This window comes from Oncorhynchus tshawytscha, linkage group LG21 (assembly GCF_018296145.1).
Source record: "Oncorhynchus tshawytscha isolate Ot180627B linkage group LG21, Otsh_v2.0, whole genome shotgun sequence".
NCBI lineage: Eukaryota > Metazoa > Chordata > Actinopteri > Salmoniformes > Salmonidae > Oncorhynchus > Oncorhynchus tshawytscha.
In genome coordinates, this window is record NC_056449.1 from 22598116 (window position 1) to 22615166 (window position 17051).

General features: G+C 43.1%; 1 protein-coding gene across 4 annotated transcripts in view; it reads right to left on the reverse strand.

Annotated features, from left to right (window-relative positions):
* Positions 1 to 17051, reverse strand: part of LOC112221104 (ecto-NOX disulfide-thiol exchanger 2) — a 302937-nt gene that overhangs the window by 149989 nt on the left and 135897 nt on the right. For 3 of the 4 annotated variants that reach the window (XM_042303217.1, XM_042303213.1, XM_042303214.1), the window contains one exon: positions 6319 to 6462. In XM_042303217.1, the coding sequence (XP_042159151.1) occupies positions 6319 to 6462 (144 nt within the window). Of the gene's footprint in view, positions 1 to 6318; positions 6463 to 7934; positions 8030 to 17051 lie in introns of those variants that run through there. The other variant, XM_042303216.1, reaches the window with a different exon arrangement.

Sequence of the window (17051 nt, forward strand, 5' to 3'; positions counted from 1 at the left end):
CGGCCCCATGAAAATCCACTCTAAAAAATGATCTAGTTCATGATGCCTGCTGTAGGTGGTTGAAACTCATTCAACACAACCTGAGGGTTTCAGCATCAATCTACAACATAGAAACAACAAGTCTCCAACAGATGTATCCCATGTCACAAGGTACTCCCAATAACAGGAAGCCTGAGAGTAAGTCTAGCAGCAAAATGATGTCACTTCACAAAAAAATACAGTAGGTGTCCTACAATTCACCTGAAAGAATGAACGTGCAAGAATTGGCGGGAGACAGCTGAGTGGATTGTGGAGAGCTAAGCGCATACATTCTGGAGATAGCCTATAGGTGTGTCCATCTTCACTACACACACACACACACACACACCATTTCTCTCCCGTTCTATTGGTTTTTATATCTATTTTCTTTTGTTGTCCCGAAGCCAAATACACAATCCTAGTCAGCCCATCCTAGTTGTTGCATCTTTACATTCCCCCTTTTCTAAGATTTTAATCTCAGTTAGAAACATACGTGTTATCACAGTTTGGATTATTCTACAAGGCAGAAAATACACTGCTCAAAAAAATTAAAGGGAACACTAAAATAACACATCCTAGATCTGAATGAATCAAATATTCTTATTAAATACCTTTTTCTTTATATAGTTGAATGTGCTGACAACAAAATCACACAAAAATTATCAATGTAAATCAAATTTATCAACCCATGGAGGTCTGGATTTGGAGTCACACTCAAAATGAAAGTGGAAAACCACACTACAGGCACATCCAACTTTGATGTAATGTCCTTAAACAAGTCAAAATGAAGCTCAGTAGTGTGTGTGGCCTCCACGTGCCTGTATGACCTCCCTACAACACCTGGGCATGCTCCTGATGAGGTGGCGGATGGTCTCCTGAGGGATCTCCTCCCAGACCTGGACGAAAGGATCCGCCAACTCCTGGACAGTCTGTGGTGCAACGTGGCATTGGTGGATGGAGCGAGACATGATGTCCCAGATGTGCTCAATTGGATTCAGGTCTGGGGAACGGGCGGGCCAGTCCATAGCATCAATGCCTTCCTCTTGCAGGAACTGCTGACACACTCCAGCCACATGATGCCTAGCATTGTCTTGCATTAGGAGGAACCCAGGGCCAACCGCACCAGCATATGGTCTCACAAGGGCTCTGAGGATCTCATCTCGGTACCTAATGGCAGTCAGACTACCTCTGGCGAGCACTTGGAGGGTTGTGCCAAAGAAATGCCACCCCACACCATGACTGACCCACGGCCAAACCGGTCATGCTGGAGGATGTTGCAGGCAGCAGAACGTTCTCCACGGAGTCTCCAGACTCCGTCACATCTGTCACATGTACCCAGTGTGAACCTGCTTTCATCTGTGAAGAGCACAGGGCGCCAGTGGCGAATTTGACAATCTTGGTGTTCTCTGGCAAATGCCAAATGTCCTGCACGGTGTTGGGCTGTAAGCACAACCCCCACCTGTGGACGTCGGGCCCTCATACCACCCTCATGGAGTCTGTTTCTGACCGTTTGAGCAGACACATGCACATTTGTGGCCTGCTGGAGGTCATTTTGCAGGGCTCTGGCAGTGCTCCTCCTGCTCCTCCTTGCACAAAGGCGGAGGTAGCGGTCCTGCTGCTGGGTTGTTGCCCTCCTACGGCCTCCTCCACATCTCCTGATGTACTGGCCTGTCTCCTGGTAGCGCCTCCATGCTCTGGACACTACGCTGACAGACACAGCAAACCTTCTTGCCACAGCTCGCATTGATGTGCAATCCTGGATGAGCTGCACTACCTGAGCCACTTGTGTGGGTTGTAGACTCAGTCTCATGCTACCACCAGAGTGAAAGCACTGCCAGCATTCAAAAGTGACCAAAACCAGGAAGCATAGGAACTGAGAAGTGGTCTGTGGTCACCACCTGCAGAACCACTCCTTTATTGGGGGTGTCTTGCTAATTGCCTATAATTTCCACCTGTTGTCTATTCCATTTGCACAACAGCATGTGACATTTATTGTCAATCAGTGTTGCTTCCTAAGTGGACAGTTTGATTTCACAGAAGTGTGATTGACTTGGAGTTACATTGTGTTGTTTAAGTGTTCCCTTTATTTTGTTTTGAGCAGTGTAGTAAAAATAAAAAAACATGAAATTAGTAGGTGTGTCCAAACTTTTGACTGGTACTGTATGTGTCGCAAAATTTACCAGCCATTTGAAAAATTAACATTTTCCCGGTCACGTTGTCAGGCACACACACACTACATATGCTCACACACATTCATATTGATGCTACACACACACACATTTTTTGTCAGAGTGACTTACAGGAGCAATTAGGGTTAAGTGCCTTGCTCAAGGGCATCTGCATATGTCACCTAGTCAGTTTGGGTATTTGAACCAGCGACCTTACTATTTCATTATTTTTCTTGATTGTTAACTCTGCATTGTTGGGAAAAGGGTCTTAAGTAAGCATTTCATGGTGTAATCTAGTCTACACCGGCGCATGTTACAACATGCTATACAGTATCTTTTGTTAATTTCACCTTTATTTAACCAGGTAGACCAGTTGAGTACAAGTTCTCATTTACAACTGCGACCTGGCAAAGATAAAGCAAAGTATAAGTAGGCTATACCATCTTGGCCATCCCCCACAGCTGTGCAGTATAAGTAGGCTATACCATCTTGGCCATCCCCCACAGCTATACAGTATAAGTAGGCTATACCATCTTGGCCATCCCCCACAGCTGTACAGTATAAGTAGGCTATACCATCTTGGTCATCCCCCACAGCTGTACAGTATAAGTAGGCAAAACCATCTTGGCCATCCCCCACAGCTATACAGTATAAGTAGGCAAAACCATCTTGGCCATCCCCCACAGCTATACAGTATAAGTATGCTATAAAATCTTGGCCATCCCCCACAGCTATACAGTATAAGTAGGCTATAAAATCTTGGCCATCCCCCACAGCTATACAGTACAAGTAAGCTATACCATCTTGGCCATCCCCCCCACAGCTATACAGTATAAGTAGGCTATACAATCTTGGCCATCCCCCACAGCTATACAGTACAAGTAGGCTATACCATCTTGGCCATCCCCCACAGCTGTACAGTACAAGTAGGCAAAACCATATTGGTCTTTGGTTGGTTATATAAAGACAACATCAAGAACAGCCATGCAGCATGGCACACTGTGGCTCAGCTTATGTGATGTTTAAATGCCAGATTTCCTTACCATGGACGAATGCATCCTCAACTTTACAAGGCAAAGCTATATACAAATCTTAGCGCGTTTGCTAATGAAAGCAAGCTAATGTGCTGAAATATTTACTGATTCCATTCTACCAGGCCCAAGACATAATGACTCCATTCTACCAGGCCCAAGACATAATGACTCCATTCTACCAGGCCCAATACAAAGACAATGAATTAATTTCCTTTCATACCGCCCTAAATAGAACACCATAAGCCAACATTGTGTTGGGTATTCTCTAACAAAGTGTTGAGTAGGCAGGATTCCCTTTGCACTTTTTAACTTTCCAGGTTTTCCCAGTGTTGACTTATTAATACAATGTCGTCATAAAAGCAAAACATTTTTTAGTTATTGCATGAATTACAAGGTGTTGAGCGGGCATGAATTCAGTTTTTCCCAGCTGATAGGCTATTAAAAGAGTGTCAAAGCCATCAAAACTAAAGACAGTTGTAGTGTCTGTTAGGACATCCATTACTAATGTAAGTTACCACTTCTGCTGCTTGTTTGAGACATTAAGAAGTTTAGTGGTTTAAACTTTACTACACAGAGTATACATCCTTTAAACATCACTGTTTACGTCTTGGGAATCTCTCACTGCATACATTATCTCCCCCCCCCATCACCAGAGGAACCGTGATGCTGAGTGTGCGTGTTTCTGCGTCTAACGAGATGAATATATCCATTAGAATTCCTTAACGAGGGTAAATCCACATGGCTGCTAATTAGTCCGTGCTCCATCTTCTCACAGAGCTGGAGGACTGGACTGGTTCTTGTGATGCTAGAGAACATTAAAGCCACTAAATGTACCCAGCTCCAGATGCAGCAGATTGTCCCCATTTAACAGGTTTTCCATTAGGGAGCAGATTAATGTAACACAGCAATAATAGATATAATGGCAGTGTTCTGAAAGGCTGAGGGACCCCGGCGCTGTCGTTAATGGTAAGTCATCATTATCTAATGTTCTGTTGATAAGCAGGTGCACGTAGACAGACCACTCGAGGGTTTGTGAGGTGTAACACGTCTAAAACAGCGCACAGCGTGAGGTTTTAACGTGTAAGGATGTTAAAAACACCATACTTTGGATTAGTCACTATCTTTTTATCTCTCTCTAAGACACCGTAAAACAATGAGTGCTCTCTCCCCTCCAAAGGGAAATAGTGTATTAGATTTGTGTGCAGTGGCTTTGATCTAAAGTTCTCTGACTGGCTTTCATCTGAGCAAGTGACATTACACAGTCTCTTAAACAAACATGCACTCAGAAAACCAGGCAGACTGACATGTCATGTACTGTGAAACGTTCCATTTACGTACACCCAATCAGCCTACTATTTACAACGCAATTACGGATATTGGGACACGGTCATTCACACAGGTTTTCACAATGACGAGCACTTACATGTGAGCCAATATTTTATGTCTCTCTGTGCGTATATCTACAGGACAAGACTGACACTCTATCCAAGGTTTATCGGTCATTCACCCTTTCAATAGGCTACATTCATTAAAACAGAGCTTTTCGAGGTCTGTTAGATGTCTCGGACTGAAATTGAGAATACTGTCCCATAAATGACCATAAGATCTCATCCCCGTTCGTGGTTTCTTTCTTCGTCTTCGTAAGTGAACTTAGGATGAAAAACTTTTAGGGTCAAGTTAACCTGTCAGTAAATTATACCATGAACGTCTGAACACGCAACACACTAGAGCATATGCTGAGGCAAGAGAGCATCGAAGTGTGTTGATTCTCCTCAGGTTATCTGTCGCTCTAGTCAATTTCAGTGCAACTGTTCAGAGACTAACATTGTTCTGCACAAACACCATGTTTATTAAATACACATTGAACGTGTCCTTATGTACCTCCATCAATCTAAACCTACTCAAGGTCTTCATGTCTAGCTCTGGGTTGGTAACGACGCAGAATAATTCAGAATAATATTAATTAGGGAGAACTGAAACTCACGAGAAAGGGTCATTTATCGAAAATTTTGCACAAAGACGAATGATAAAAAGAGTGGTTTATTAACACTGACAATTAATCCTGACCAATTAAGGTCACCAAGACATCAGAAAACACACAGCAACACCTCTGTCTTAAGGCCCCTTCTCATTCTACTTGTCATAATGCAATTAATTAGAGACATTCTTTAATTAGAATGCACAGCCACTGATTAAAACTAGGCCTCATTTAGTAATGAAAAAGTCAACACACGAAAGTGGGGGGCGCACGCACGCACACTTCTTCTCAGCACATTACCCTCCGTGTGACAGATCACTCCGTGAGAGATGCCTGAAGGCATTTCTGAGCATTGATTGGCAGGTGCTGTAGGCATGGTAACAGCCAGGCTAAGGTGTGAGAGCTGCAATCCCAGCAGACCACAATCCTGCAGCTTTAGACAGACAGGCCTGACCTCCACAGGACTAACTGGCAATAAGGCCCTCAGGATGGAAAACATGACATTTTCCCAAGTTGACCTCACTTTAAATGATTCTCCTAGTATAAAATGCATAGGTACAACTGATGTACACCTCAATTGTAACAGTATTTTATTGTACCTGGAGGAAGAGCTGTGTAGTGTTATGTACTTCTTATATACTGCCGTAATATGACAGTACTATACTGCCCTACCAAGCAAAAAGGAAGTAACTGCTCATTTGGTCAAAAATTAGATAATGTCATTTTAGCTACATCAAATACATGCGTAATCATGTGGACAAGTATCCTGCCTCTATTGTATTGTGTTTTGGATAAAATTGGGGTCATGTTCGCAGTAACTGCATAAAGTTACTGTGAAACCAAGGTAAATAAAGCAATTTCTCTCAGTTCCACGCTATGAGCGGTTACTGCATTTTTGCTTGGTAGGAAAGTATAGTACCTGGAGGCAGAGCTGTGTAGCATTATGTACTTCTTATAAACCGCAGTAATATGACAGTACTAAAGTACCTGGAGGCAGAGCTGTGTAGCATTATGTACTTCTTATATACCGCAGTAATATGAGAGTAATATAGTACCTGGAGGTAGAGCTGTGTAGCATTATGTACTTATATACCACAGTAATATGACAGTACTATAGTACCTGGGGGCAGGCTGGGTCTCTTCCTCTTAATGCTCTTCTCAGCTCCGTTCTCCAGGGGACAGTCTGACACCAGCGGCACGTTTGAGTTGCTGAACTGTAGGGGTTCGTTGTTGGAGGACGGGTCAAAGGACAACGGGTTCAGTCCTGAAACACAACAGAAACACAACAAGCAGCCATGTTCAACCAGATGGACCATAGATCTATAAACCACAATAGAAACACAACAAGCAGCCATGTTAAACCAGATGGACCATAGATCTATAAACCACAACAGAAACACAGCAAGCAGCCATGTTAATCCAGATGGACCATAGATCTATAAACCACAACAGAAACACAGCAAGCAGCCATGTTAATCCAGATGGACCATAGATCTATAAACCACAACAGAAACACAATAAGCAGACATGTTAAACCAGATGGACCATAAGATCTATAAACCACAACAGAAACACAACAAGCAGACATGTTAAACCAGATGGACCATAGATCTATAAACCACAACAAGCAGACATGTTAAACCAGATGGACCATAGATCTATAAACCACAACAGAAACACAACAAGCAGCCATGTTAAACCAGATGGACCATAGATCTATAAACCACAACAAGCAGACATGTTAAACCAGATGGACCATAGATCTATAAACCACAACAAGCAGACATGTTAAACCAGATGGACCATAGATCTATAAACCACAACAAGCAGACATGTTAAAACAGATGGACCATAGATCTATAAACCACAACAGAAACACAACAAGCAGACATGTTAAACCAGATGGACCATAGATCTATAAACCACAACAGAAACACAACAAGCAGACATGTTAAACCAGATGGACAATAGATCTATAAACCACAACAGAAACACAACAAGCAGACATGTTAAACCAGATGGACAATAGATCTATAAACCACAACAGAAACACAACAAGCAGCCATGTTCAACCAGATGGATGTACAAACCACAACAGAAACACAACAAGCAGACATGTTCAACCAGATTAATCTTGAGTTAGACACTATTGTTTAACACATTCACAATATATCCAGAGCAGAGTACATAGGCTACAAAAATGTAATATGTGAAGAGAAAACTACAAGGAGAGAAATGTATGTCAGACTGTTTGACTCCGGAGAAGTCTAAACTAAAGAAAACAGACTGTGGAAATACAACTCTATTCAACCATAAGAAACAATATGTTCAGGATCTAACAAAGTCCGGAGTTAACATACTTCACTTCTTGAAGGAAACACCTTAGAGAGCACTACAACTTAACACTATGTCAGAATCTCCAGAGTTCTGTCTCTCTGTTCAGGTCTTTAGACAGTGGGGACACTAGGGAGCATCTCAGAACCAATAACAGAGTTTCTGAACATCTTTTCTGGTCTCTTTTCTAATTTAGCGGTTTAATTTCTATCCCAGTATATTTCTGTCCTGAGAGGAACCAAGATAGGATTAAACACACAAAGACCCCTGTGAGTTATGAACCCACCACACACTCTTCATAGAAGTCTAGTATCTAAAGTGACTACCATTAGTTATGAACCCACCACACACTCTTCATAGAAGTCTAGTATCTAAAGTGACTACCATTAGTTATGAACTTACCACACACTCTTCAAAGAAGTCTAGTATCTAAAGTGACTACAGGCTCCAAAATAGCAATGAGCCAATCTGTCCAACAGCTCCAAGCAGACAGTCCCTTCCTAAAACCAGTTCCATTCCTCCCACAGATGGGTAGCGTCTTTCAGAGCAGCCTTTAAAGAACGGGTCGATGTGGCGTCGCGACGTGTCAGACTAAACATATAATTATTTCATGAATTGGCAACGTGCAACTGTGCTCTCAGCTTAGCAGTGGTGTCTCTGCTCGGTTTGGCAGCTGCGCGGGTGGGAGGGAGAAGCCTGTGTGCTTCGCGGATTACCAGATATTTTTCCTGCAGTTTTATTGAAGATCACGCTGCAGCGCTGTCGTTCAGCAGCAGTTGGTGCACTGTCAGACACTTACTTGTCATTCCCACAGGCCATCAGTCACCGCTGTCATCAAATGGATGTTAGCCACCAGTTCTGACTGAGCTCAAACGTCATGAAAACGCAAATACAGCTTGGAGTTGGTTTCATACGAACTTTGAGAAATAACGAGGAGCACACACAATGTGTTTTGTGCGGGGGAGTGCTTATTAATGAGTCTCTCAAAACAAATGAAAACATGTCCTGACAAAACATCCACAGCAGGACAGTAAACCCAGGAAGTTCTCAGAACAGGACAGAATGTTTCAGGAAACGGTGCTTCGACAGTGGAAAGTAAGTCAGCTAGCAAGGAATTGTCGTCATTTTATAACAGGTGATGAGCAGAAATAAGGGAGTACTCTCTCATAGTAGATGGGAGTTTTTCTTTCAAACAATCCCCTTGTACACAGCTAATAGCTAGCTACTGCAACCCTAAGTAACACTACAAAAATGTAGGCCTACTGTACAGCTTACTGTAGAAATTATTGTTGTAAACAAGTCTAGGTTGGAACTGTTAATGTTTAAATACAAGTGGAATAATCTGATTGAAATATATTGGGAGTATATATAGTGGAATAAACTGATTGAAGCAATAGGCTTTTTGAGGCAAACACACATCGTTCTGGGTTGCTCATCTACAACAGGAAGCGGACTCCTGCGTGACTGGGGAAACAGTAGATGTTCTGGTCCAGTTTGGCACCACATACCTATGTGAGTCAGAGTTCTCAACTCTAGATTACTTAAAAAACAAGTACAGAAACAGACTCACCTCAGGGTTGCACTGACTAGACCTGCTTGTTCAACCCGCCACACCCCTCTCATTAGGACTGTGTATGTTTTCTGGTCAACATCTGTGTGATGTGATCAGTTTCTTTCAGTTCAGAATAAAACAGGATTTGTTGAATTTTAAAAGCAACAGTTCCAACCAATACCTTTTTTTCAACAATATAAATTAATTACTGAAAAATCAAACAATGTGATTTTCGTTTTCGATTCCGTCTCTCACAGTTGAAGTATTCCCATGATAAAAATTAGACCTCTACATGCTTTGTAAGTAGGAAAACCTGCAAAATCGGCAGTGTATCAAATACTTGTTCTCCCCACTGTATATGGGTATTTAATTTCATTGATATTTGTTTTTGTATTTATTGCATTTGTTTTAGGCATAAGGACAAATACATTTACTGATAATTCCGTACAGTTGCATGTTTTCATAAGCTTGGGTCCCAGGAAATCACAGAATTTCTAAGTTGGGACCCAGGATGAACTTGTTGAAGAACCCCTGATCCAGAGAATAAAGCAATGAGGAGAGTAGTGGCTGATGAATTATGGAAACAATATCAATGTGGATATTGCCCCAAAATCCCAGGAAACAATAAACTAATTCAATTGTGTTCCGAGCCTAATATATCAGGGATTTCCACTTCTCTATCTGGACGTGTGATATTTGTAACTCAGAACAGGGTCAGGGAGAGGCATGCCCGGTTCTCATGAAAAATGCATAAATTATCTAGGTTTACACTGGTTTTGCTAGACTTTGTTGTCAGACAAAAAAATATCTGAAAATATAGAATAGCAGACTGGTCTGTGTCAGAGAGATCCATCTCAATTCTGCAGTATAACACAGGACAGACCTATCTGCAGAAGAACACACAGAGCTCAGGAAAAACATACAGTTGAAATGGGAAGTTCACACACACTTTGGTTGGAGTCATTAAAACTTGTTTTTCAACCACTCGACAAATTTCTTAAAACTTCCTTGGGCTGCAATCTCGTTAACGGGATGATATGACAACAGCCAGTGAAAGTGTAGGGCGTCAAATTCTAAACAGAAATATCATAATTAAAATTCCTCAAACATACATGTATCTTATACCGTTTTTAAGGTAATCTTGTTGTTAATCCCACCACAGTGTCAGATTTCAAATAGGCTTTACGGCGAAAGCACCACAAATGATTATATTAGGTCACCTCCAAGCCACAGAAAGCAGCCATTTTTCCAGCCAAAGAGAGGAGGCACAAAAAGCACAACTAGAGATAAAATGAATCACTAACCTATGATGATCTTCATCAGATGACACTCATAGGACAAAGACTGTACTTTTTGGAGAAATGTCCTCTGTTCTGATGAAACAAAAATAGAACTGTTTGGCCATAATGACCATCGTAATGTTTGGAGGAAGAAGGGGGACGCTTGCAAGCCAAAGAACACCATCCCAACCGTGAAGCACGGGGGTGGCAGCATCATGTTGTGACCAAGCTTTAACTTCCTGACTGATGTCTTGATGTTGTTTCAATATATCCACATAATCTTCCTGTCTCATGATTCCATCTATTTTGGCAAGTGCTGCAGCATAACACTCCCACAACATGATGCTGCCACCCCCATGCTTCACGGTCGGGATGGTGTTCTTTGGCTTGCAAGCCTCCCACTTTTTCCTCCAAACATTACGATGGTCATTATGGCCAAATAGTTCTATTTTGTTTCATCCGACCAGAGGACATTTCTCCCAAAAGTACGATCTTTGACCCCACGTGAAGTCGCAAACTGTAGTCTAGCTTTTTTATGTTGGTTTTGGAGCAGTGGCTTCATCCTTGCTGAGTGGCCTTTTAGGTTATGTCGATATTGGACTCGTTTTACTGTGGATATAGATACTTTTGTACCGGTTTCCTCCAGCATCTTCTCAAGGTCCTTTGCTGTTGTTCTGGGATTGATTTGCACTTTCGCACCAAAGCACATTCATCTCTAGGAGGCAGAACTCGTCTCCTTCTTGAGTGGTGTGATGGCTGCATGGTCCCATGGTGTTTATACTTGCGTACTATTGTTTGTACAGATGAATGTGGTAGCTTCAGGTGTTTGGAAATTGCTCCCAAGGATGAACCAGACTTGGAGGTCTACAATTTGTTTCCTGAAGTCTTGGCTGATTTCTTTTGATTTTCCCATGATGTCAAGCAAAGAGGCACTGAGTTTGAAGGTAGACCTTGAAATACATCCACAGGTACACCTCCAATTGACTCAAATGATGTCAATTAGCAGAAGCTTCTAAAGCCATGACATCATTTTCTGGAATTGTCCAAGCTGTTTAAAGGCACAGTCAACTTAGTGTACGTAAACTTCTGACCCACTGTAATTGTGATAGTGAAATACTCAAAAAAATTACTTGTGTCATGCACAAAGTAGATGTCCTAACCAACTGCAAAAAAACTATAGTTTGTTAACAAGACATTTGTGGAGTTGTTGAAAAACAAGTTAATGATTCCAACCTAAGTGTATGTAAACTTCCAACTTCAACTGTATCTGCAGTACAACACACATGGCTCAGGAAAGACGCATCAATCTGCAGTAGAACACACAGGACTCAGCATAGTCGCAGGAAGTAATGGTGCTGCAGCACCCCCTGAAAAATCTGAGTATAAAACACAGTACATGTAATTCTCTAGAAAGTACTATTAGATGACACATGTACAGCGATTAAGAGCAGACGCAGGCGTGTGAACACAAACACACACACGTCAAGTGAAAGGAGGCCTTATATGGTCTTTGAAACCAAAAACACATCTCAAGAGAATAAATGATGAACTGAAGAAGGAAATTGGTCACTGACTTCCAATCAGTACTCCTTTTGTGGGGGTACAATCAGTGTCCTTTTGGTAGGTAGAATTGACTTCCTTAGACATGCAAATGCCCTTAGGTAACACCTTTCCTGCAAGCAAGCTAGAAAGGAATGCTCCATTCTTCTTTATATGAGCAAACACTTAACTGAAGGTACCCTTCAGAGCAAAAGCATGAGCAAAAGTATGTGGACACCTGCTTGAACATCTCATTCCAAAATTATGGGCTTTAATATGGAGTTGGTCAGTAGTTGGCTCACAGTGGCCTTTCCATTTCATCCCAAAGGTGTTTGATGGTGTTGAGGTGAGTGCTCTGTGCAGGCCAGTCAAGTTCTTCCACACTGATCTTGACAAACCATTTTTGTGTGGACCTCGCTTTGTGTGTTGGGCATTGTTATGCTGAAAGAGGAAAGGGCCTACCCCAGACCGTTGCCACAGTTGGAAGCACAGAATCGTTGCCACAGTTGGAAGCACAGAATCGTTAGAATGTTAAGATCGTTAAGATCTCTTCACTGGACCTAGGGGCCTAGAGGCCGGACTGCCTAGGGGCCTAGAGGCCGGACTGCCAGGTGGTGAAGTCTGATTCATCACTCCAGAGAAGGCGTTTCCACTGCTCCAGAGTCCAACAGCGGCGAGCTTTACACCGCTCCAGCCGACGCTTGGCATTACACATGGTGATCTTAGGCTTCTGTGCGGCTGCACAGCCATGGAAACCCATTTCATGAAGCTCCCAACGAACAGTTTTTGTGCTGACCTTGCTTCCAGAGGCAGTTTGGAACTCGGTAGTGAGCATTGCAACTAAAGACAAACTATTTTTAAGCTCTACGCGCTTCAGCACTCGGCGGTCCCGTTCTGTGAGCTTGTGTGGCCTACCACTTTGCGGCTGAGCCGTTGTTGCTCCAGGGCATTTCCACTTAGTTGACCAGGGCAGCTCTAGCAGGGCAGAAATTTGATGAAACTAACTTGTTGGAAAGGTGATATAAATGTTTTCTTTATTTTACCTTTATTTAACTAGGCAAGTCAGTTAAGAACAAATTCTTATTTTCAATGACGGCCTAGGAACTGCCTGTTCAGGGGCAGAACGGCAGATTTGTACCTTGTCAGCTCGGGGGTTTGAACTTGAAACCTTCCGGTTACTAGTCCAACGCTCTAACCACTAGGCTACGCTGCCGCCCCATGAAGGTGTCATGTTGAACATCACTGTGCTCTTCAGTATGCGCCATTCTACTGCCAATGTTTGTCTCCGGAGATTACATGGCTGTGTGTTAGATTTTACACACCTGTCAGCAACTGGTGTGGCTCAAATAGCCAAATCCCCTCATTTGAAGGGGTGTCCACATACTTTTAGATATATAGTGTACATTACAGATTAATTCACATTTCAATTAACATAAACAGTCTGTTTATCTGATTGGATTAGTCAATAGCAACTTCAGATGTGGTTATATCAAGTCAGTCAGATTACCATAAAAACAGTGCATTTGTAGTAAAACTCCAACTCTCCTCCATTTGAGAGAAAACAAAAGAACCAGAATATTTTTCAAGAACAATTTAAGTTAAATCAAAACAACTTTCAAGCAACTGGTTTCACAAGCAATTTGAAAATGAGTATATATATAACCAGTATATGGGATGACAGGGTCTGTGAGTGGACAGTAGTGTTGTCATCATACCAGATTTTCTTTGGCAAAAAAATAAAACATGAAGCAGACTAAACTCTATGGTCTTTTAAACCCGACTTTTGTAAAACAGTGTGTGCTATAGCTTGCAAAATAAACACACCTGACTCTGGTTGACTGTTTAGGACCGTTTTCCTTAGTCCGCTTTACGCTCTGTTTCCTTACTTCCTAGTATGGTGATACTGGTAGCGTGACAACACTAGTGGGAAGGGCTACTTACTTGGGACAAGCCCGTGGATGCAGGACACACACAGGGACAAACGACAAGCCACAGCACCATAGACATCTCTGTCTAATAAATTGTAGGCCTATGTACACATTTAAGTGATAGAGAATTTGTAATATATGAATGTAGGGCGAAAGCATGCCTCAGTTTCTCCCAGTGTTGTGTCAGTCCAGGACATTTCATTAATTCTATTACTCTCATTTTAAATCAATGTAGTTCTGTCTATTAATGTTGTGTATTATGTTTCATGTGGACCCCAGGAAGAGTAGTGGATGCTTCAGAAACAGCTAATGGTGATCTAATAAAAAGAGTAAATCATTCATTCAGCATTGGGGGCTCAGAAACAGACTGACCCAGTGAGCCTCATACATTTATGGATGTGCCGGGGTAACGGCATTCTGATTAATGTTTCTCCATCTCTGCTCCACAACACAAAGCCATCCCTAATGTGTTTACAGGAGGATTTGAAATGTCTCACTCTGTTCACCTTCTCTATAAGAGACTTGATAGAATCTGTCCTCATCGGGCCCTTCTTCCTTTCTCTCTCAGTTTACCTCCATCTCTTTCTCTCTCCGTGTTCTGTTCTTTATGTAACCACATTTCCATCACAACGAGAACCAACCATCCCGTTCTCTCCCTCTGTGTCATGAAGAGCGTAGATGGGTAAACAACGGTCTAAACAGAGGACAAACTGTCGAATAAAGTGCAGAATTGACTTCCCTCAAACCCAGAGAAACCAGCTGGGAGATCTGCCCTATAAACATTATGTAGAAAGTCTGCCTTTTCATCTCCATTCCTGATAGAACTTCTCTCAACTGACTGACTGTCATCACAGTTCTCACAAATCCACCCACGCACCCTCCATCTCTCCACCTCTCGCTGCTCGTCAACATCCATCTGGCAGCCTCTCCTCTCTGTCTCAGACGACAGTCTACAGACTTCTCCCAGACGACAGTCTACAGACTTCTCCCAGACGACAGTCTACAGACTTCTCCCAGACGACAGTCTACAGACTTCTCCCAGACGACAGTCTACAGACTTCTCCCAGACGACAGTCTACAGACATGATAAATGCCTCAGTTCATCTTCTAAACATACTAGAGTTGAATCTGATTTAAACCAGAGTTTAATAACTTCAAGAGGAAATTAAAGGAGATTGGGAGTTAAAGAAAAGAGCTAGATAGATAGAGGATAAACATAGCAATTGAAGGAGAGCGTCCGACACGGTAAATTGATGTCCTCTTTAGTAGAATATTATCTGGAGGCCTCGTCTCTGCGCCGCCTCGTCTCTGCGCCGCCCCGTCTCTGCGCCGCCCCGTCTCTGCGCCGCCCCGTCTCTGCGCCGCCCCGTCTCTGCGCCGCCCCGTCTCTGCGCCGCCCCGTCTCTGCGCCGCCCCGTCTCTGCGCCGCCCCGTCTCTGCGCCGCCCCGTCTCTGCGCCGCCCCGTCTCTGCGCCGCCCCGTCTCTGCGCCGCCCCCGCTGCTCTGCCCCCCTGCTGCTCCCGCTGCCTCTGTGCTGCGCGTCTCTGTGCTGTGCTGCACGTTTGTTGGGCTTCTCTTCCTCCATCAGTGTCATTCTAGTTGTTCCTTGTCCCTTGCAGAGGGCCCCGTGAGGGGTGGAGAGAAGCAGGCTGTGTCTCAGATGCCTCAGCTTCTATGTGATGACAGCCTGAGAAAAAAGGCTGCAATACTCTCAGCTGGAATAATGAGACAGGATAATAGCACTGTCAAATACCAGCAGGAGACATCGAGATGCACAGAGAAAGACACAGAGACAGACAGAGACAGACATACAGACAGAGACAGACAGAGACAGACAGAGACAGACAGAGACAGACAGAGACAGACAGAGACAGACAGAGACAGACAGAGCACAGGGGAAGTAGTCAGTACAGTAAATCCAGATGAAGTGTGTACAGGAGAGCTGTCAGTACACTACTCCTCTCCTGGTTAATGCTGTTTGCTCACGGTCCATCCCCCTTACACAACTGATCTGGTGTAAACCAGACGCTATTCATTATGTAGGAAGGACGACACAGCGTGTGCCTGTTCTTGTGTGTAACAATGTGGTGTGTGAGGTGAGGGAGTGGACCATCCATCTTGCCAGTGATGATCAAGTCAACAGGTAGTCAGATAGAGAATGTACAGTGACAAAGGATTAACACACCACTGACCTCATGAATACTATTCTGCTTCTCTTTGAACTTTTACACTCCATTACCAAGTCAAAGCCTTCTGTCCCCAAAGACCTCTGTACTTTACACATTTAGCTCCATGGATTTGTCTTATCAAACGCTGTGGCTGGCTGACAGACACTTATCAGACCAATGACAACTGTAGGGGGTTCCACTCCTTCAAACTATCTGAAAAACAACCGAAGTGGCGACTCAGGCAATGAGGGTCTGATATGAGAACAACACAGACAGACAATTTCTAATATTTCCACAAATCTGCATCAAGAAAGCAAACATGCAGGACAATGCATTGAATAAGTTTCCTATTTTAATTCCGTCTAGCGGCTGATAGGTCAAAGGTCACACAATCCCACTCCCAAAAAGAGATGGCATCTTATTCTCAGAAGAGCCATTTCTATTGATTTAATGTTAGCAAACATTCAGTCTGCTAAAATCAGTGAACGCTCCGCAGAGGAAGACCAGGGGGCGGAAAAAGTAGTTTTTATTTTTAGGAGACAAGAGGAAGGTTTAGGATCAGACTCTTCACTTGAAGAACATCGGAAGTGTGGAAGTTTGAGTACATTCCACTATGACAAAACAAGCGCCCCTCAATGTGTGCAGCTTTCATTAAATCATTACTAGGGAATTAAGTGCCTTGCTCAAGGGTACAATGGCAAGAGATGGCATCCAGGATAATGATGCCAAACTTCATGTTGCCGGCTCACAACACAGCAGACTTTTCCCAACTATCATTTTAGAGGTCAGTGAAACAAACCACCGTGACTTCTATGATTGTGGGTTACAACACGGACCTTTCTGACTGCGTCAAGTAAAATGTCTCACCTATCAGCTGGTTCCTGCTAAGAGAACAGTGATTGCCACAGTCAATAATGGTCACGTTCTCCACTCAGAAACCCTTACTGATGTTGGACTACGGTCACATTCTGACCAGCCCAGAGACCCACAGTGCACTGCTTTCATTCTCTCCCCTATAGACACAGCTGGAAAATAAATAATAGGAGGTTGCT